We start from the raw sequence: 21,665 nt of genomic DNA, 5'->3' as shown, positions 1-21,665 counted from the left end.
TTTTATATGGACCGTAGGTCTGGCCGTATGTTTGGTCCACTGAAGGTCCCCATTCTGGGCAGAACATACGCCTAACATACGGCCAATATGTACGGTCCGTATGTTGGACCGTATAATGCCTAGCTTCCCGAAACTCGTTCTCGTCGACTCGTTTGATCTCCAATCCTTATGGAACCTTCTGAACATTTGTTTAGCACTTCATTATCAATCTAAGGGACGTTATAACTCTTCTTTAAGACATCATCAAGTCATCATTAACTTGGTACCTTGTGAATCCTTTCCGATACACCACGTATACCTGGCGTTTCTTGACGAACTTTCTTCTCTTACCTCAAATGTCTTTGGAATCTTAATTAGAATCATTAAATACTGTTTCTCGCTCATTGAAACATCATATACTTCATGCCCTTCGCTATTCCATTTACTACGCAATGACATGAAATGTTCTGAGGTGTAACATTCTTCCCCCCTTTTGGAACATTCGTCCTCGAATGTTGAACACTCGGGAATTCTCCGAATATTTCGTTAGAGTTTCCCCTGTAATGTGGAACTACCATCCTGTCACAACAGCCCACAATAACATTTCCTCATAGGGCCACAACACAATAGCAATATAAGTTGGCCACACACGACCCATATGCATAAAAAGAAAACATACATACCTCATAATTTTGGTGTTGCATCTTGGCTCTCTTCCGGGGGCTGAAATAAGTGCGGGTATTTGGATTTCATACTCTCTTCTTGTTATACCTCGTATATTTGTACGTCGAGTTATTCGCAAGAAAATCGACTCAAGTTAAAGACGGGACCATTTTTGGATACGAAATAGGAACCATTAATTTTCAATTTTAAATTAGAACATGAATTATTTATAAATTATATTTGGTGAGAAAATATTATTGGACATTAGGAACTAATTAATTATGATTAAATTATTAAGTAGGGATTAGGGATTAATTAATTAATTAATTTAATATTTAAATTGTGGGCCCCACTCGTTTTAATTAAAAAAAAACAAATCAGAAAATTAATTTTGATGAGTCACAAAGGAGGGGCACGTGTATATCAATGTCCAACTAGATATATAGTGGTGTCAAGGACAAAATTTTCCATTCATAATTCATTTTGCACAAAACTAGTTCAAGAAAAAAAAAAAAAAAAAAGAACATTGCCATGGCTGCCAACTTTCGGCCAGCCATGTCTGTTGGGAAAAAAAAATTTGGTTCCTTGTTTTGATTAATTTTCAAGTGTAGTACAAATTCAATGAGGTGATAGCAACATTGGATTTTAAGTTGGAGAAGAAGAAATTGCGAAATTGGAGCAATTAAGAGTGGAAATTCCTCCGAGAAAATTTAGGTAAGATTTTCTTGTTTTATGATGTAATTGTGTTAATAGTATTGTAATGGAATTATTAGAATTGGATTGGACAAAATTGGAATTAAGAAAATGCATGAAATCGATGTTATAGGAAATTGTTGGGTTGTTAGAATTGTTATGGGCTGAATTGTGAGAATGTTATGTGTATATCGTTGTTGTTGGTATTTCTGTGGTGACAGGAGGACAATTAGAAATTCGGGTTAGGCGGATATATAGGGGAAATGCTGCCCGATTTTCGTTAAGCCCTTAACTAATGGAAAACCCTAAACGAGAATGTATAGGTTAAAGAACAAGTTCTATAAAGTGATGGGCTACGGATTTACGAACTAGAAAGTATAGTTACTGACGATAACATTACCTTTATGTTAACTAGGCTAAAAGAGCGACAAAGCGAACGGTTTTGCGATTAGTCGTCAACAGGTATATGAAGCTGTCCCTTCTTTCTTTTGGCATGTCTTAGATTTAAGTGATGAATGATATGAACTTTGGGGTAATTCCATTCATAAGCTTTGAGTGATATTTATGATTCTAATTCACTTCTTGATGTTACAATGCTCAAGTGATTGAGCCTCGCTCTTCAGTTTTTTGTACGTTGGTTAATAGTCGATATATATCCGTTCCTATTCTTAGGAACTCTATGATAACTAATGACTGGACTTCTATGAGGTGTTTCATACTATAGTGACATATGACTATGATCCTTAAGGCTTTGTGATATACTTATGATGACATTCAAGGGATGTTTGATATGTTCCGAGTGACATTCGAAAGGTATTTGATACGACTATTGTCCTGATTTTCAAATGGTAATTCGTGTTGATTATTCTATTGAGTCTTTGAAAATGTTTTAAATTGCATATAGTTTCTCACTACTCTGCTCGCGCATGCCTCAATATGTCTTTCACTGAGTCCCGGGCCAGGATATATATTCGTGCACAGTTTCACTGCATTGTTCACCGAGTCCCTCACTAGAGGGTCGGGTACGGTATATATATATATTATGGTGTTATGCTGTGTTATGGTGTTATGTTGTGTTATGGAGTTATGCTGTGTTACGGAGTTATGTTGTGTTATGGAGTTATGCTGTGTTCTGGAGTATGCTCTATTATGGCGCCAAAGACGGGGTGGCGACCATGTTCACCGAGTCCCATAATGGGCAGGATATGATATATGATATTGACATGCATGATTTATGTTTCAAAGGCAAGCATTTTGGTATTCTGGTTATTGTACTCGTTTTCTGTACTCCTTATTTCAGTTATGATCCTGTTTACTGTATTTCATGCTTTACATGCTCAGTACATATTCCGTACTGAGCCCTTTTCTTCGGGGGGCTGCGTTTCATGCCCGCAGGTGCAGATACTCGCTTTGGTGATCCGCCAGCTTAGGACTCCCTTTCTGCTGTCTTGGAGAGCTCCATTGTTCCGGAGTCTAGACTTTTGGTTTGAATCGTATGATATATATATGTATATGCTATCCAGGGGTACGACGGGGCCCTGTCCCGTCATATTTCGATATTCGCACTCTTAGAGGTCTGTAGACATATGTGTGGGTTGTGTATGGGTTCTGTTCAGCTGTGTTTATACGATGTGTTGTGGTATGATGTCCGTCTCTAGTAGCAGCCTTGTCGGCTTGCATACGATATTGCTATGTGATGGCAGCCTTTTCGGCTTGCGTATTATTTCATGATATGATTAGTTGTGGCTCCTCAGGAGACCGTTGATCTGGAAGTATATATATATGATGATGTTACGAACTTTGGAGTTCCTTTATAAGTTTCCGTATTGTCGTAGTTTCAGTTTGATGTTATATGTAATAGGTTGGTATACGGGTGCCCAGTTCGGGCACCAGTCACGGCCTACGGGGTTGGGTCGTGACACTTCTGCTTCCCAAGTCATTTCTTCTCAGTTGTTATTTCGCCATAAGACTTTACCTAAGGCCACTTCCTTATTTCGAAGTCTCCGTACTTGCCTGTCTAATATGGCAATGGGCACTTCTTCATAGACTAGCTTTTCTGTCACTCGGACATCATCTATTGGAACAATCCTTGTAGGATCACCAACACACTTGCGGAGCATTGAGACATGGAAAACTGGATGGACTGACTCAAGTTCTGGAGGCAAGTCCAATTCATAAGCTACTTGACCCACCTTGCGGATAATCTTATAGGGTCCAATGTATCAAGGACTTAACTTTCCTTTCTTACCAAATCTCATCAGTCCTTTCATTAGTGATACCTTTAAGAATACCCAATCATCAACTTGAATTCTAAGTCTCGTCGGCGGTTGTCCGCATAAAATATTTGGAGACTTTGGGCTGTCAGTAATCGATCTCGGATCACCTTGACTTTTTCTACTGCTTGTTGAATTAATTCAAGGCCTATTAGTTGTACTTCTCCTATTTCAACCCATCCAATTGGGGATCTGCACTTCCTTCCATACAGAGCTTCGTACGGAGCTATTTGGATACTGGAATGGTAGCTATTGTTGTATGCAAACCCAATATGAGGTAAATGGTCATCCCAACTACCACCAAAATCTAGAACTTAAAAATCTGCCCGACTCGGTTATAAGGACCAACATACGGTCCATATCTTTTATATGGACCGTATGTCTGGTCGTATGTTTGGTCCAGTGAAGGTCCCCATTCTGGGCAGAACATACGGCCTAACATTCGTATGTTGGACCGTATAATGCCCAGCTTCCCGAAACTCGTTCTCGTCGACTCGTTTGATCTCCAATCCTTATGGAACCTTCTTAACATTGTTTTAGCACTTCATTATCAATCTAAGGGACGTATAACTCTTCTTTAAGACATCATCAAGTCATCATTAACTTGGTACCTTGTGAATCCTTTCCGATACACCACGTATACCTGGACTTTCTTAACGAACTTTCTTCTCTTACCTAAAATGTCTTTGGAATCTTCATTAGAATCATTAAATACTGTTTCTCGCTCATTGAAACATTGTATACTTCGTGCTCTTCGCTAGTCCATTTACTAAGCAATGACATGAAATGTTCCGAGGTGTAACAATGCTGATATGTAATAACATTCTAAACGTTTTGGAGTGACGTAAGGTCGTTAATCCTCCAAATACCATTATGTCCATTAACACCATCATCATATGCCTCAAAGGGACTTAGGAATAATATTTATACATGCTTGAATTACACTTCATAGGAATGAATGAATAACATAGGCATCCTTAACTACTGAGAAAAAAGCCATTTATGGAATAACATTAGGTTTACGTTTCGTTAGTTGGATCATGCCAAAAGAAGGAAGGATCAACCTTAACTTACCTTTGTTGCTTAACCACAACTCAATACATATATACTGCTCGGAGTGTACATTCGGATATTTCAAGATAATTATGAGAAGTTAAGGGCAAGGCTATATTTTGATCTTGTTTAACACACAAGTTGTTTGAGAAAATTATTGATGTGGAAATATTAAGAAAGGCTAGGGGCAAAAAGGGGAATTCACAAGATGGCTCATGGAAATATTAAGGAAAAATTTGGGGTTGGAAGTGAATTATGGAAAAATTTAAATTCTTGCAACAAAAGGCCAAGTGGGCCGTGCAACAAGGTGTGGGCTTTGGCCCACATAGAAAATTCAAGAACCTTGGAGAGAAAGAAGGACACCTATTCGGCCATGGTAGAGAAAACTTGAGGTCCAAAAATCTTGATCAAAAGAAAATATTTTCTTCTAGCAATTCAACCAATTGGAAGGTCCTCTTTAACGTGGGATAGTTGTTGGAGCAAACAAAACACTCATTGGTGCCAATTACAACTCTAGCCAAGTTGTGGAGTTATGTGGAAGAGGTAAGATTTAATCTTCTTTTTCATATGTTATGAATGTTTTGTACATGTTGTAGTGTGTGGAAATGGATGGAAACCATGAATTTGCTGTGTTGGGGTGGTGGTCGTGTATGTGTTGTGTTGTGTAGGAATGGTGAACCAATCTTTACTTAGCATTTTGGTTGTTGTTGTCATGGATTCTATGATGAAAATGAGAGTTTAATGATTCAAGTTGAAGTTGAAATTGTTGTGGGCTGTTTTAGAAGCCAATGTGATTTGAATGTAGTTTCTTGTATTTATGGAAAATAATGTTGTTAGTGTGTGAATTGTTGGTGTAGTTCATGAATTTGAAAGAAGGAAATGTGTTGTTATTGTTCTTGTTGAATTTGGAAGGTTTCGGGTGGAGTGGAGTATTGGTTGGATTGTTTTGAAATTATGCGGATTGCTTGAAGTGTTCTTGAATATTGTTTGAATATCTTTGGATTAGTATTTGAGTGTGCGAGCATTGGTGTTAGCTTGATTGTAGGTAGTTGAAGTGAATGTAAACGGAATGCCGTTGAATTATGTTAAAGCGGGTTACTAATATTGGAATGCGTTTTAAATTGATTGTTGGAATTGTTGGAATGACTGTTGGTATGGTTGTTGATAAATTTGGCCGAGTTGAATTCTCGGGGTTGTTGAATTTACAGGGAAGTGCTGCCGAAATTTCTGTAAATAAAGTGTTGGTTGAGGATTGGACTTCTAAGTATCTATAGCTAATGTTTGGTATATACTAATATTGTTGTAGATCTTGCGAAGCCAAAGACTTAAGTTGGACTAGCATAGGAAGCGGGCAAGGTATGTAAAGCTTACCCTTTCTTTCTTTTGGCATGTCTTAGATGTAAGTAAGATGTGATGTGAGCCTTGGGGTAACTTCACTCTTAAGATCCGAGCCTGTCCATGATTCTCATTCACTCCTTAATGCTAGTGTTCCCAATACCGTCGAGTCAGGGGCCTTGTGTCTCTTGTATGATCGAATAATAAATATTGCATAAAGAATTTTTGTTCCTAAAAGGTTCTATGATGAATAAGGCCCCTAACTTTCATATACGAGCTCGGATCGCTTCGATACGTTCGTAAAGGGTTCTGTCATGAATAATGTTCGTAACTTTCGTGTACCACCTCGGATTGACTTGAGATGTGTCTAGGATCCCCGAGACCCTCCTTATATAGTTCTAGTTGATAGGTCCCCGAGTGACGTTCGAAAGAAGCTCGATTTAACTATTGCCTTGGTTTTCCGATGTTAGCTCGTTTTGATTACTCTATCGAGTCCTTGAAATTGTTTTAAATTGCATATAGTTTCTCACTACTCTGCTCGTGCATGTGTCATTAGCTCTTTCACCGAGTCCCGGGCCGGTATGTATCGTGCGTATGGTTCGCCGAGTCCCCTTGCTTGAGGGCCGGGTTCCATATATATATTCCGGAGTATGATGTGTCTGGTTTCCCGGGTCCCTCGCTAGAGGGCCAGGTACCGTGTATATGTTATGGAGTATGATGTGTCCGGTTTCCCGGGTCCCTCGCTAGAGGGCCGGGTACCGTGTATATGTTATGATGTGTTATGTGTTACGGAGATGTTATGGAGATATGAAATCTTCTAGAGTATGATGTGTTATGGCGCCAAAGACAGGAGTGGCGACCATGTTCCTGTGCCCTATGCATGATTTTGATATGCATTATTTGTGTTTCAAAAGTAAGCATTTTGGTATACTGATTTTGTATTCGTCTTCCATATTCCTTATTTCAGTCATGATCCTAGTTACTGTGTTCCATGCTTTACAAGCTCAGTACATATTTCGTACTGACCCCTTCTTCCTTCGGGGGGCTGTGTTTCATGCCCGCAGGTACAGGCGCCCATTTTGGTGATCCGCAAGCTTAGGACATCTACTCTTCTGTTTTGGAGTGCTCCTTTGTTCCAGAGCCTATATTTTGGTACAGACTCTTCCGTTGTATATGCATCTGTCCATTCAGGGGTACGGTGGGGCCCTGTCCCGTCATATGATTCTGTTGTTGCTTTTAGAGGTCTATAGACATATCTGTGGGTTGTGTATGGCTATTGTTCAGCTATGTCTGTGTGATTTATGTTTTGGGCGGTTCCATCCGCCGTGGCAGCCTTACCGGCTTGCGTATATGTTTTGGGATGATGTGTTTGATGACAGCCTTGCCGGCTTCCGTATGATATATATATATATGTGTTGTGTTTGTACGAGTGCCCGGCTTGGGCACTAGTCGCGGCCTACGGGGTTGGGTCGTGACAACTTCAACCTACATCAAGACATTAAAACTATGGTTAAGCTATGGAAGGGGTTAAAACGTATTTCTAAGCTAGTAGCTCGTTTCTAGAAAATTGGTTAGCACCTCCCCTATAACATTCACTTCCTCCCAATATGAAATGCCATCAACAACAATCAGAATAAAGACAATAACATAGCCACGCTAGACCATCAACAACCAACAACTCAAGATATAGTACAATGAGTGGAAAAGCTCGGTTTACGGTTAAAAAAACTATAGCTTTAAATCCTTTTTCCTTCAAGAATTTTTTAACAAAATTACCCACAATGTATTCATTTATTCCTACTGATTTTCAGCCATAACACAACCTTAAAATGAACCCATAATAGTCCAACAAGTTACAGCAGCTTAAAACTGATTTTTCAGATTACTAAGTCATGTTTCCGGCTTGTCCTTTCTTTCAAATCGAGAAACACAACCAACAATACATAATTAATCCTCTCATCATGTAAAACAGCCATGAATTAAACTTAAGAACAAGTTCACAACCAGCCAGTAGTGGCGCAACAACAAATAGCATGCTACTCTTTTGAAACTCGCAAGTTCTAGTCTTTACGATCGAGCTACAACTCGTAAAAGCTTTGATAAAGGAAGTAGATGCATAAAATTACCTTGGAATGATCAGAACCAGTGAAAACGTAAGCTCCCTTCACCTGAAATTAGCCCCACAGCTATCAGAAATGTCACACCCCGACCTCGCTGGGGTGTGATGGGCACCCGACCCTTACTTAGGGCCGAGCGAACCCTCAGACTCTCGCTGCACATAAAATCACGTCAACTTTTTTTTTTCTTTAAAACAAATAATAAAGTACATAGCAAAACTTTTCTTTCAGAAATATTCTTTCTTGTGGCTTTCAAGCCAAACAAATTTGTGATCATACAAAATTCATTACGTACACAGACCGACAACCAATCCCCACGACACTGTCTGCAAAGTCTCTAATAAGATCCCAAAAGCATAACATACAGAATCTGACTCGGCAGCACTCCGGGAACAAATGGAGCTTGCCATCTGCACTGGAACATCTTCCATCTGTCCTCAACTCAACTGGGAGTACCTGCGCGGCATGAAACGCAGCCCCCGAAGAACAGGGGGTCAGTACGGAAATGTACCGAGTATGTAAAGCGGAAATATAACAATATAAGCAAAACCGAGCTAGAAGTATAGAAATAGAACAGGTAGTATCGGCTCCAAGTCTGAAACGGAAATACAGAGTGTATGGCCAGGACCACGATATATATCATAAGCACGGGGTGTAGCCGTCTGAAACGTGATATGAAATAGAGGTACAAAGCCTAACTGGCAGGATCATCGTGCGGATCGGGGCACAGAGTGCGACTGACATACCCGCAACCGAAGCTAGGGGTGTAGAACTATAGCCGACTGAGGCATATTCCGGCTCAATCATGCAGAAGCAACACCAACAGAATCATTCTTCGAATCCGCTGTCCAGAAATGTAACAGGCAGAACCATGCATGCAGAATTATATACTTACACAAGCACAGGTAGTATACATTTACCTCAGGTTTCGGCCCTTTAGTGAGGGCGCAATGGACAGTGCATTGGGGTGTGCACGAATAACCAGGTCGCCACAGGGTCGCCTCTAGTGCACAAGTCATACCCAAGAGGTTCCAGCAGGCAAATACGGCAGTTAGAATGTCAAAATGCTTTACTTTCTTTTGAAAAACAATTTTGTTTCACACATATAAAGGAATCAACGCACAATTTCCGCGGCCATAAGTCCAGCGGTCGCTACCACGCATATCGCGGTCACTATCACACGTACCGCGGCCAAGGGTCCAACGGTTATAATCACACATACCGCGACCAAAAGTCCAGCGGTTACAATCACACATTTGACATACCGCGGTCAAGGGTCCAGCGGTCTATGTCAGGTACAATCACAAGTGCGGCAGACGCGGTCAAGGGTCCAACAGTCAATGCCACACGTCCGGCATGACGCGGTCAAGGGTCCAGCTGTCAATGTCGGACACGCCGCGGTCGAGGGTCCAGCGGCCACTATTACATATGCGCATATTCACATAACCGTCCCGGGACTCGGTAAAACAGAAAACAACCATACAGAATGCCAAATTATCACTTTCCCAACATAATCACACACGCCAGGATCATACATCACACAAGATTCAGGTATACCAAAATCGTATATCAGTAAGTACGGGAGGTAAGTAGTTTATCCAAAATATCAGGGTAATATTTTCAAAACGTTTTAGATGTCAAAAAAAATATTTTATAAAGCTCATAAAGGTGGTCATAGCACCTATCGTATAGTAAACAACATAATAACCAGGAGCTACCTGCGAGCTCCGGACACGAGTACATTGGCTAAAGCCATACAGAATTTATATCAGGGTTTCTGTCCTCGTAATTGTTTCCATGAACATTAAATCAATTCAGGTTCGTTAAAATAACTCCCGTTTAGTAGTCGGAACAATAGCCATAAGTTTCCTCGACTTATCGTATGGGAATAAGACAGACAGAACAATAAGAGAGGCATCGGGGAATAGCGGGCCCACCTCGGGCCAAGTCGAGGCGGCGGACAAGAATCACGCCCATTAGACTCTACGGAGTCATCCAGGAAGGTTTCATAGTTATCGGGTTACATTTGTACAAGTTATGGAGGTTTAACCACTTTTCTAGCAAAATGCGCCTTTTGAAATTCAATTGAATTGAATGTATAGTACCAAAAATCAATCTCGAGTTTCTATGAGCAGAATCGCCCCCGAGGCTCCGATCTTGACCTAGTACATCTAGGACATGCCAAAGAACAAAGGGGAAGACTTTACATACCTCGATTGCGCCTTACGCTCGCTTGGCTTCAATTCCAATTTCGTCCAGAATCTACAAATGGTCATGTTTACCAATTGTCAATTTCAAGCTTTTCGAGAATCTAAGCTTAATCACATAATTTCCTACCGAAATTTCGGCAGCATTTCCCCTATATATATGACATCCCCGAGACTTAGCTCGGCTTAATATATCAACACAGCAACCCAACAACAACATCACTAACAACAACAAGCATTACAAAACACATAGTATGTCATAACTAGCCTTGTTTTCCACATGGTCCAACAACTTCCACTTCAACTTCACAAACCCAAACTAGTATCAACATTTCCATATTCATCATTAATCAAGACCATTACAATGTGATTTGGAAGTATTTCATATCATTTCTATACAATATTCACATGATATACAAAATATACAAATTTTCCACCAAACCATAATCCATCCAAAACTTCAAATCTTCAACATACATATTCATAACATATTTCCACCTTCCAATTTCATCAACCATAATCATAATTCACATCTTAACAACTTCATTTCCATAATATCATAAAATCATAATAAAATGACATAATCTTCTACAATCAATTTCAATGCCAACGGACGAATTTATATCGCTATTTTCCCGTTCTATTCCGTTGAAACTTTAAATAAACTTGTTGGCAATGAAAAAGAGCCTTAATCATACCTTAAGTGCACAGCTACCACGTCCACCCTCTTATTTTTAGTTGATTTTTAGCTCAAATCGAAGGCAACGCGACGTAGAACACTTTTCTCTTCATGGGCTTCGGGATTCGGGGCTCAGATTTTGATCAAACTTTATTTATCTCTCTAAGTCTTTCCTCCCTCTCTCTCTATAGAATTTTCTGGATCTTTTCTGATCTGAAAATGTAGAGGAGGAGGCTGAAACCTCCCTTAAATAACAAGGAAATGGGCCTGACCCGGATTGGAATCGGGTTGGGCCCATTTCACTGCCCAGCTTGACCTTTCCGTCATAAAATGTTCATATCTCCTTATCCCGATGTCACCTATAGGCCCACGACCTACCGTTGGAAAGATATTTCAATTATCTACAACTTTTATTTCTGGGCGTTTTCCAAAATTCCAGACTTATAATGCCGTTTTTGCCCCTCCAAGTCAGGTCATCCGAAAACGTTTTCTTAAAAAAATTCGTTTGGAGGGCTTCCACTTTGATTTGGCCCCAAGGCCCTTCACAAGTTGTGTTTTACTTTACATATGCGATTCATATAACTTGTCACGTGTCCCAAAAAAAATATTGACGTGTGGGCCCCACCTCAGTTAATAATCTGACGTTCAAAAACACGGGATATAACATCCTCCCCCCCTTTAGAACATTCGTCCTCGAATGTTAAACTGACCTTATAGGGTCTCCTGATACATCCGGGGAGGTACCCGTCTTTCCTTCGAAGATTTCCAAAAGTTGCAATCGCTATCTCTTCTTCCTCCGCTTACCTACTTTTCTCCTTTTCATTAATATTGTCGCATCAGAAACTTCCACTCTTATTGTAACGAGTTCAGTACTCGTTTACTTCATGACATCTCTACATCCCACCTTTTACTTGTCTCCCGAATTTTGTTTAGCTAACATTCTTCAGATATCGTAACACTGGCCGCTGGGGCCCACTACAGATTGGTACAGTCATGAACGAGACATCATATGCATATCTATGCATTTACTGCCATTTTACTCACAAAATATTTCCAAATGTTTTTTCAAACTTACTCTGATCCAAGGGCTGTATTGCGTTTCCTTTCTCTTTCACCAGCCGAGTCTGCCTTGGCCTACCCGACCTATTTAGGGTTTTCAATCGCTCAGTGCCTTCTACTTTCCTTTGGGGTTACCCCAGATTTCCTATCTGTCTTTTACTTCTACATTCATGAAAATTTTGGTATACTTCACAGAGGGTCACCCATCCCAAAATTGCTCTGGCCCTAGCACGCTTAACTTCGTAACCTTCACACATTTTGACACGTTAATGCTCATATAATTGCGTCGACGGTCCCGCACGACCTTTGTCACATAATTTAAGGCAACTCGGGGTCTTAGCAACTTTCAAAACGTTCTCGTAGCGGGTCTCACCCCGATCTAGAGAAGATTCTTTTACTTTTCTGGTTACCGGGCCGCCCCCGTAAATCCTCAATGTTTACCTCTATGCATACATATATAATTCTGAGGCGTGAGCGAACTGCTCAATTCTCGACGGCCCGTCATACACTTTGCATTCTTCCAATTAGAGGAAACTTGATCGTTAGGCATTTTTTTGCCCTATCGATATCGACCTTCAAGACTTGTTAAGAATTTATATCTCATTTTCCTCCTCGTATTTTTAGAAAAATTTGGGCAGAGGTTCCTCTGTATTTCTCACTATCGCAAAACCTGTACACAGGAAATACCAACCACGCCTCACAGGGCCAACACATATACGTATATATACATCACATCATATCGCATCATAGCCACACAGGGCTAACAATTTCAAATGAAAGTATAAAGAGGTCGAGACTTACTTTGCGTGCCCAACTCAAACGGCACCGGTGACACATTCCTGTTTACTCTCCTCTTCAATTTTTACCCTTACGTATCAATCATACTTCAAACACCTTGTCCGACATACGTCTTTCACACCATTTCTTACCGGTATACTGTGTAGCCTCTAATATCATCAGTTGTTGCCTTACGTCGATACTGTTCTCCAGCTGAAATTAAGGGTTAGTAAAAAGGAAATTCCGTTCCTACAGCTGGCTCTATCGCACGGTCCAGGATTCAAAGAAGATCAACAATCCCTAGATGCCCTGTAGTCTCTTGTTTATAGATGTGGCGCGCAACACACCATAAACAGGACTCTACCGGACACGACTTTGCAGACAACCCCTAGGACAGACCTGCTCTGATACCACTCTGTCACACCCCGACCTCGCTGGGGTGTGATGGGCACCCGACCCTTACTTAGGGCCGAGCGAACCCTCAGACTCTCGCTGCACATAAAATCACGTCAACTTTTTTTTTTCTTTAAAACAAATAATAAAGTACATAGCAAAACTTTTCTTTCAGAAATATTCTTTCTCGTGGCTTTCAAGCCGAACAAATTTGTGATCATACAAAATTCAATACGTACACAGACCGACAACCAATACCCACGACACTGTCTGCAAAGTCTCTAATAAGATCCCAAAAGCATAACATACAGAATCTGACTCGGCAGCACTCCGGGAACAAATGGAGCTTGCCATCTGCACTGGAACATCTTCCATCTGTCCTCAACTCAACTGGGAGTACCTGCGCGGCATGAAACGCAACCCCCGAAAAACAGGGGGTCAGTACAGAAATGTACCGAGTATGTAAAGCGGAAATATAACAATATAAGCAAAACCGAGCCAGAAGTATAGAAATAGAACAAGTAGTATCGGCTCCATGTCCGAAACGGAAATACTGAGTGTATGGCCAGGACCACGATATATATCATAAGCATGGGGTGTAGCCGTCTGAATCGTGATATGAAACAGAGGTACAAAGCCTAACTGGCAGGATCATCGTGCGGATCGGGGCACAGAGTGCGACTGACATACCCGCAACCGAAGCTAGGGGTGTAGAACTATAGCCGACTGAGGCATAGTCCGGCTCAATCATGCAGAAGCAACACCAACAGAATCATTCTCCGAATCCGCTGTCCAGAAATGTAACAGGCAGAACCATGCATGCAGAATCATAAACTTACACAAGCACAGGTAGTATACATTTACCTCAAGTTTCGGCCCTTTAGTGAGGGGCGCAATGGACAGTGCATTGGGGTGTGCACGAATAACCAGGTCGCCACAGGGTCGCCTCTAGTGCACAAGTCATACCCAAGAGGTTCCAGCAGGCAAATACGGCAGTTAGAATGTCAAAATGCTTTACTTTCTTTTGAAAAACATTTTTGTTTCACACATATAAAGGAATCAACGCACAATTTCCGCGGCCATAAGTCCAGCGGTCGCTACCACGCATACCGCGGTCACTATCACACGTACCGCGGCCAAGGGTCCAGCGGTTATAATCACACATACCGCGACCAAAAGTCCAGCGGTTACAATCACACATTTGACATACCGCGGTCAAGGGTCCAGCGGTCTATGTCAGGCACAATCACAAGTGCGGCAGACGCGGTCAAGGGTCCAGCAGTCAATGCCACACGTCCGGCATGACGCGGTCAAGGGTCCAGCTGTCAATGTCGGACACGCCGCGGTCGAGGGTCCAGCGGCCACTATTACATATGCGCATATTGTATACTAGTATTGCTTGCCGACCACATATAGGGCTTGGTATATTTTTGTATATCTCTATCCAGCCATGTAAGGCTCGGTGTATCTATCCAACCGTAAGGCCGGGTATAAGGATACTCTCTCTAGCTGTATAGACCGGGCATAAGGATACTTTCTCTGACATATAGGTCGGGCATAAGGATACTTTCCGACCGTATAGGCCCGTCATAAGGATACTCTCTCCGACCGTATAGGCCGGGCATAAAGATACTCTCTCCGACCGTATAGGCCGGGCATATAACATCTCTCACTAGCTGATAGGCTAGGCATAAATTTATATATATATATATCTGTGTGTGTGTGTGTGTGTGTGTATGTGTGTGTGTGTAACTCTGCATAGCCTGTATATAGTAGAAACGTACAATAGTATATATATGATCCTTTATCTCTCTATCAACATGGAGTGGATATGAACTCTCTCAACAAGACGAGATAGAACATACGGAAAGTGAAGCATCTATAAATATAAAAGTTCTACGATATACACTTCCCTTAGATGATTCGTCTGACTCTCCCTTATTATGAATTCATGCCAATGAAAGAAGGGATAGCCTTTACATACAATTCTTATAAGATTATCAATTATGAGATAAGTTCCCTTATTACACATATAGCTTATGAATTACTCAGGCAATGGGATTTGACATTCTGACTAGACAAGGGAGTTTTACATAACTGTATAAGGACTCAATACTATAAAATTTATATCTCGAGAGGAGGCAACTGGACGCAAATAGAGGAGTTGTAACACTTGGCTCTCTAGAGCTCACATAGACAAAAAAATGACTACTAAGACCTAGCACCAGACAACTGATGTCACATAGTTGAACTTCTAAATACATACGAGAAACTTGCAATACATTACTTCTAGGAACTCAAATAGAAAAAGCAACAACTGACGATACTTTTTGCTAACAACGACAATTACAAATTAAAACTTTACACATACTATCCTACACAATTAAGGAAGCGTAATATGATACAACAGGGATAAAATGGGAGGAACAACTTTACTCAGATGGAGGCCTGCAGCAATCTACTTCTTGAAACTCATCTAGAGAAAGAGACGTGTAACTGAACCTTAAGCTAACAAATCTAATACGAATAGTTGCGCATACCATTCTATGAATTTTCTTGGAATGCCTTCTGAACTTATATTCTAATCTTCTGAATCATCTTACTCTCAGGAAGAATTATGTTCCTCTTTATCAACCAGTTTCATCTTAAGTACATCTTATAGCCAAATACTGCTAATCCGACTACTATCAACACATTTCACTTTAACTTGAGAACTATAGACCTTGTACATGATTTCTAATGCCATTAATACAAATCACCTTAAATAATATCTAGATCCCATTCACATTACTCGAGAACTACCAAATGGTTCATCTTACTAACTTTCTACCTCCCGACAACAACCTAAATAACTACCAATACCATTCATCTTACGCGTGCACTCTATGGTTCACTGAATAATACCTTAGGAACCCTCAACATAACCCACTATAGATAGTCTTCCATTACAATCTTAATCAAATAGGAACTTCTGATATCATTCATCTTAGCCCACATTATACAATTCCTTTAACCACACATAATAGGCTATCACCATCATTAACAAGTAAGGTTCTCACATTGTTATTAACTAACAATCGCCATGCTAAGGGGACCATTTTAGGGATGCCATTGTGGCCCGTTCATACCTACTGAAAAGAACAAGAGATTACTAGTAGACATGTGAAACTCGTGTCATCTGGGCAACACCAAAAAGGAGCATATGAAACTGTCAACTACACATATGGAGCACATTTAGGATTCTGTGTTGGAATCTTACTCTATAGACTACTAATATAGTCCCACCTAAGGGAAAGCTCTATTCTCATCATGATAATTCGAAAATTGACTTTCAAGAGTAGTACGCTTGAATGACAACTGATTTTAGGCATATAACATTTCTTAAATGACTCGTGAGGCTCGCAACATGGAATCAACACAATTATAAGCTCTAGTGTCCCCGATTCACATAAAGAGCAACAAATACACGTCATGCCCTAACGGCGAGTCAAGGAACAACCTTACGTACCTTTAAGTTGACCTTTCAACTGAGATGGCAAGACCAGCCTCCTTCACAAGCCAAACTACAATAAGAAACAACACTACTATCAACAAAGGGAAACATAACAACTAGACGACAATGACAACTCACTGTATATGAGATTCTATTGCCACTAGCTTTGCCTAACTCCCCGCTATTCTTCATAATATCATCCATAACACATGGACACAATTATTTCGATGTCTCCAGCCCCCTTCATACAACAAGAACAACCCCACTTACCACACAACACAATTATCAATTCAACTACACAATTATCAATTCAACTACATCAATTTAAACATCAACTTACTAACTAGTAATAGCCAAGTGCTTCTTAAACATCAACTAGCTCATATACAACACTCTTATGTTTCTAGCACCTAGATCATTACATGAACAACCTCACAACACCATAAGCACCCAATAACACATAACAACTATATCAATAGTCCTGTGACATTTTACAGCTATACCAACAATACTATCAAGCAATCAAGGAGCGACAAGCTCCTGAAGTTATATACAATGGATTCCACACCCGACCTTCTTTTAACAACAAACAATGCTCTATATGAGCTACCAAAGCCCCACTAATCTTTATACCACATAAAACAACCTTTAATCAATATATACAACTACTACAACTCGAACTCACGACTTTCGTTAGCCATTCCATGAGTTCTTAACCAAAACATAATTAAATTACTTCCTCATTACCTTAGCTGAAACTTTAAGAAAGACCTGACACAAAATGGAAACTACACTCTCTTGAAATAAGGTATATATATATATATATATATACACGTAGTAGGCGATATATACTTATCATCCTATGGTTGATCCATAAGGAACAACAAATGCTGAATGAAAAAGTTAGGACGAAGGGATAACCATGCCTGCTAAAAACTAACAAAATTAACAGAAACCCTTCCTTAACATCTAAATTTCTTAGCGATGGCTACCATAGCCACTGTCCAGCCTCCAACGGCAGCTTCGCCTACACAACCCTCGTATGGGGCGACCCTCAATCCTCACAAAGAAGTCAATCATGAATCAATTTATAGTGAATTGAAGCCTACAACTTATCTCCATGGGGAACTGAGACATGTATAGGATGAAGATGAAATCAACGAAATGATCATATAGGAGAACCTTCAATATGCCATTGTTGGTAAATTCTCATATGGGTGGCCTGATATTAAGGAACTCCGTAAATTAATCCCCAAGCAGTGTGAATTGAAAAGAGAATGCCAGGTGAGTCTGTTGCGAAATAGGTATGTTCTACTACGACCAACATTATTGGAAGATTATGTGAATCTATTATCCAAGCCTGCGTTCTACATAATGCATATGAATTGGTCATATCTCATGAGAATATTAAAATTGGATCCATGGTTCGATCTAGATGAAAAAGCTTCAATAGCAATTGCCTGGATTTCATTTCCATATTTGCCTGCAATTTTTTTTGGAAAAAAAGGCTGTTTTTTCATTGGCAACTACAGTAGGAAAGGCTTTGCAAGTGGATATGTCTACTAGAAATCAAACTCGACCTAGTTATGCTAGGCTCAAAGTGGAGGTGGTCTTTTGAGTGATTTCCCATAAAGAGTTAATATAGGAATGAGAAAGAAATCTGGTGAAATGCTGGACAAGTGGATTGAAATCAATTACGATCATATTCCAAAATATTATAGAAAATGCAAGTTACAGGGCCACAATAAACAAGGCTGATATGTTCTACATATAGAATCATATCCAAAGGAAGAAGAAGAAGCAGATGAATCAACAAAATATATGAAAAGCAAGGAGAAAGGTGATGAGGTACAAAAGAAGGAGGAAAAGAAAAAACAGGCCAAAAGTGTAGACACAGTTAATAAGGAAGCACATCAAAAGGATGACAAAGGGGTTAAGGATGATAACAAAAATAGAAGAGGAAAGCACAAATAGGACAAGAGGCAGCATTATGGTGGTTATAATAAGAATAATCAGGCTTGGAATCCAGTTGGCAAAAGGGCTGGCAGCAAGAAGATCTTTGAGTCAGATAAGAATGAAGTAAAGAGTAGCAACAAATTTGTTGTTCTTGAAAAAGAAGAGGAAGTGCAGAAAGTGATTGCTGAAAATATGGAGCATAAGAAAGGAAGTAATATGCAAAAACAAGCCTATGAGATGAATGAAACTGAGAAAAAAATGGTAAAGAGTCTAGCAACACAATTGTGGAGAATGCAAAGCATAAGATAATGGAACAGCAGCCACATAAGACATCAGAAAAGACAGCAAATAATGATAAGCAGAAGATAAGTGAGCAAGCTGAGCAGCCTGATGAAACAGTAGAGAAGGGTGCACAACAGGAAGAGCCTTCATAAATCAATGTAAAATCAGTGGGGCATGAACAAAGCCCTGATGATGTGAGTGGTGGTACTAGTGTAGAGCCTCTTAAAATCATGTATCCTTCTGAGAATGTGAAAGATATATCAAATCTCCAGTTGGTAGTTCAAAACACAGAAAATGATAAGGAAAGTTGATATGAAATAGTTAAGGGAGTTGAGGGAGAAATATGAAGATGAATGTATGAAACAAAATATCAATAGCATATCTCAAGAGACAGATTTATCTTCAAGGCAACAAAAAAACTTGAGAAGTGCAATGAGGAAAGCAAAGCCAAAAATTGTCTTACCTATACAGGTGACAACAAGGAGTAATAAGGTGCAACAATTATCTCAGTCTCAATGATAGATAAGCTATAATTTTGGAATATAAGATTAGTCAATACTCAAAATGCTTTTCAGAGATTGATTGATCTTAATAGGAGGCATCATTACAAAGTTATAGCTCTTATGGAGCCATTTTAAAATTCAGATTCTTTGGAGGACTATAGAAGAAGATTAGGGTTAGCAAATGCTATGGCTAATGTGACAGGCAAGATTTGGTTATTTTTGTCAGAAGAGTAGAGTATCCAATTTATTGTAAATGAAATCCAGCAGGTGACTCTAAAGATCCATAATTTAGTCCTTCAGAAAGAAGTGTTAATAACCGCAGTTTATGCTATATGTGATGCCATAGAAAGACATGATCTGTGGGATTCTGTAGGATAGATTTTTGTCAATCACCAGTTACCTTGGATTGCGGGAGGAGACTTTAATGTTGCATTATTTGAGGAAGAGAAATAGGGTGGTCTTCCAGTCTTTCAATAAGAAACAACATATTTTGCTCAATTTGTGAATATTTGTGGTTTAATGGAGTTGAAATTTACTGGTAGCAGATTCACATGGTGGAATGGAAGAATTGAAGGTGATTGTATTTTTAAGAGGCTTGATGGAATATTTGGTAATCAGGAGTTTATGCAATTGCTCCCATCTAGTGAAGTAGCTCATTTGATTAGAAATGGTTCAGATCAAGTTCCACTTCATATTGTTTGTGATAGCAGTAAGGAAGTAATAATAAAACCTTTTAGGTTTTTAAATTTCTGGACTAAGCATCACAGTTTCATGGAAGTAGTTAAGGATAATTGGGAAATAGAGTTTGCTGCCAATCCTTTTGTAGAACTGCAAGCAACGATGAAAAGGTGAAGAAGGCCTTAGCTAGTTAGAGTAAAAAGACTTATGGCAACATCTTCCAACAAATTGCTACATTGGAAGATTTGATCAAAGTGAAAAAATTGCAACTGGAGGTCAATCTAACTGGGGTGAATAGAGAACAATTACACAAAGCACAGGCTGAGTTGAAAAGATATCTGAGCATTGAGGAAGAATACTAGAAACAAAAATCAGGCATAAAGTGGTTCAAAGAAGGGGAAAGAAACAACAAATTCTTTCATTCATATGTTAAAGGAAGAAGGAAGAAACTTGCTCTATATAGCATACAGGACAACCAAGGAAACTGGGTGAACAACAATGAGCAGATAGGAGATTTGGATGTACAACTTTTCCAAGATCAGTTCTCTGAACAAGGGAGACCAACTGACTTTGATATGATTGAAAACATTCCTTCTTTGATTTCTGCAGATCAGAATGAAGCTTTAATTGCTTTGCCTAATAATAATGAAGTAAAGGAGGAAGTGTTTGGTTTGAATGGAGACAGTGCCACTGGTTTAGATGGTTTCATAGAACAATTCTTTCAAACTTGTTGGCAGATAGCGGGGGATGATGTTACTAAAATGGTGAGAGCTTTCTTCCGTGGTCAGGAATTGCCTAGATTCTTCACACATACTAATCTGATCCTGATTCCAAAGAAGGAGGTAATCAATACTTTTTGCAGATTTAAGCCCCATAAGTTTGAGTACTTTTTCCAATAAGATTATTTCAAGAGTATTGCATGTAAGGATGGTTAAGGTGTTATCTGGTATCATCTCTAATACTCAATCTGGTTTTGCAAAGGGTAGAAGTATAGTGGAAAATGTTTTGTTAGCTCAGGCAATCATAAGAGAAATTAATAGGAGAAACAAGTTGCATAACATTGTCATTAAGTTAGATATGGCCAAGTCCTATGACAGGGTCTAATGGATCTTTTTAACTAAGGTGCTTAGGAAATTTGGCTTTTCTGAAGTAATTACTGTTAGACCTCGGAAAATTTCATGTTGTTGCTCAGTAAATAGACTAATGTAGGATAAGGCGTATGTGATGTCCCTGCAAGTAAGAAAGGTTACTTAACGACTCTAATTAAGATTCCAAAAGCATTCGAGGCAAGAGAAGAAAGTTCGTTGAAGAATGTAAAGCATAAGTCATGTTTTGAAAAGGGTTTGCAAAGTACCGAGCTAATGTTAACTTAATAACGTCTTGAGGAAAAGTGTTAACACTTCTTAGGTTGTTAATAAAGTGCAAAACAAGTGCTAAGAAGGTTCCATAAGGATTGGAGATCAAACGAAACGATGAAAATGATTTCAGAAAAATGGAGTTATACGACCACTTATACGGTCTGTAT

General features: G+C 39.6%; 1 protein-coding gene across 1 annotated transcript; it reads left to right on the top strand.

Moving 5' to 3' along the window:
• Positions 1-18,542: 18,542 nt before the first annotated feature.
• Positions 18,543-19,111, top strand: LOC132637580 (uncharacterized). The gene is made up of 3 exons (XM_060354648.1): positions 18,543-18,653; positions 18,738-18,888; positions 18,945-19,111. The coding sequence occupies exons 1-3, from the start codon at positions 18,543-18,545 to the stop codon at positions 19,109-19,111; spliced, it is 429 nt and encodes a 142-aa protein (XP_060210631.1).
• Positions 19,112-21,665: the final 2,554 nt, after the last annotated feature.

The sequence above is a fragment of the Lycium barbarum genome, chromosome 4 (genome assembly GCF_019175385.1).
Source record: "Lycium barbarum isolate Lr01 chromosome 4, ASM1917538v2, whole genome shotgun sequence".
Taxonomy (NCBI): domain Eukaryota; kingdom Viridiplantae; phylum Streptophyta; class Magnoliopsida; order Solanales; family Solanaceae; genus Lycium; species Lycium barbarum.
This window is presented reverse-complemented; position numbering and strand designations above follow the sequence as displayed.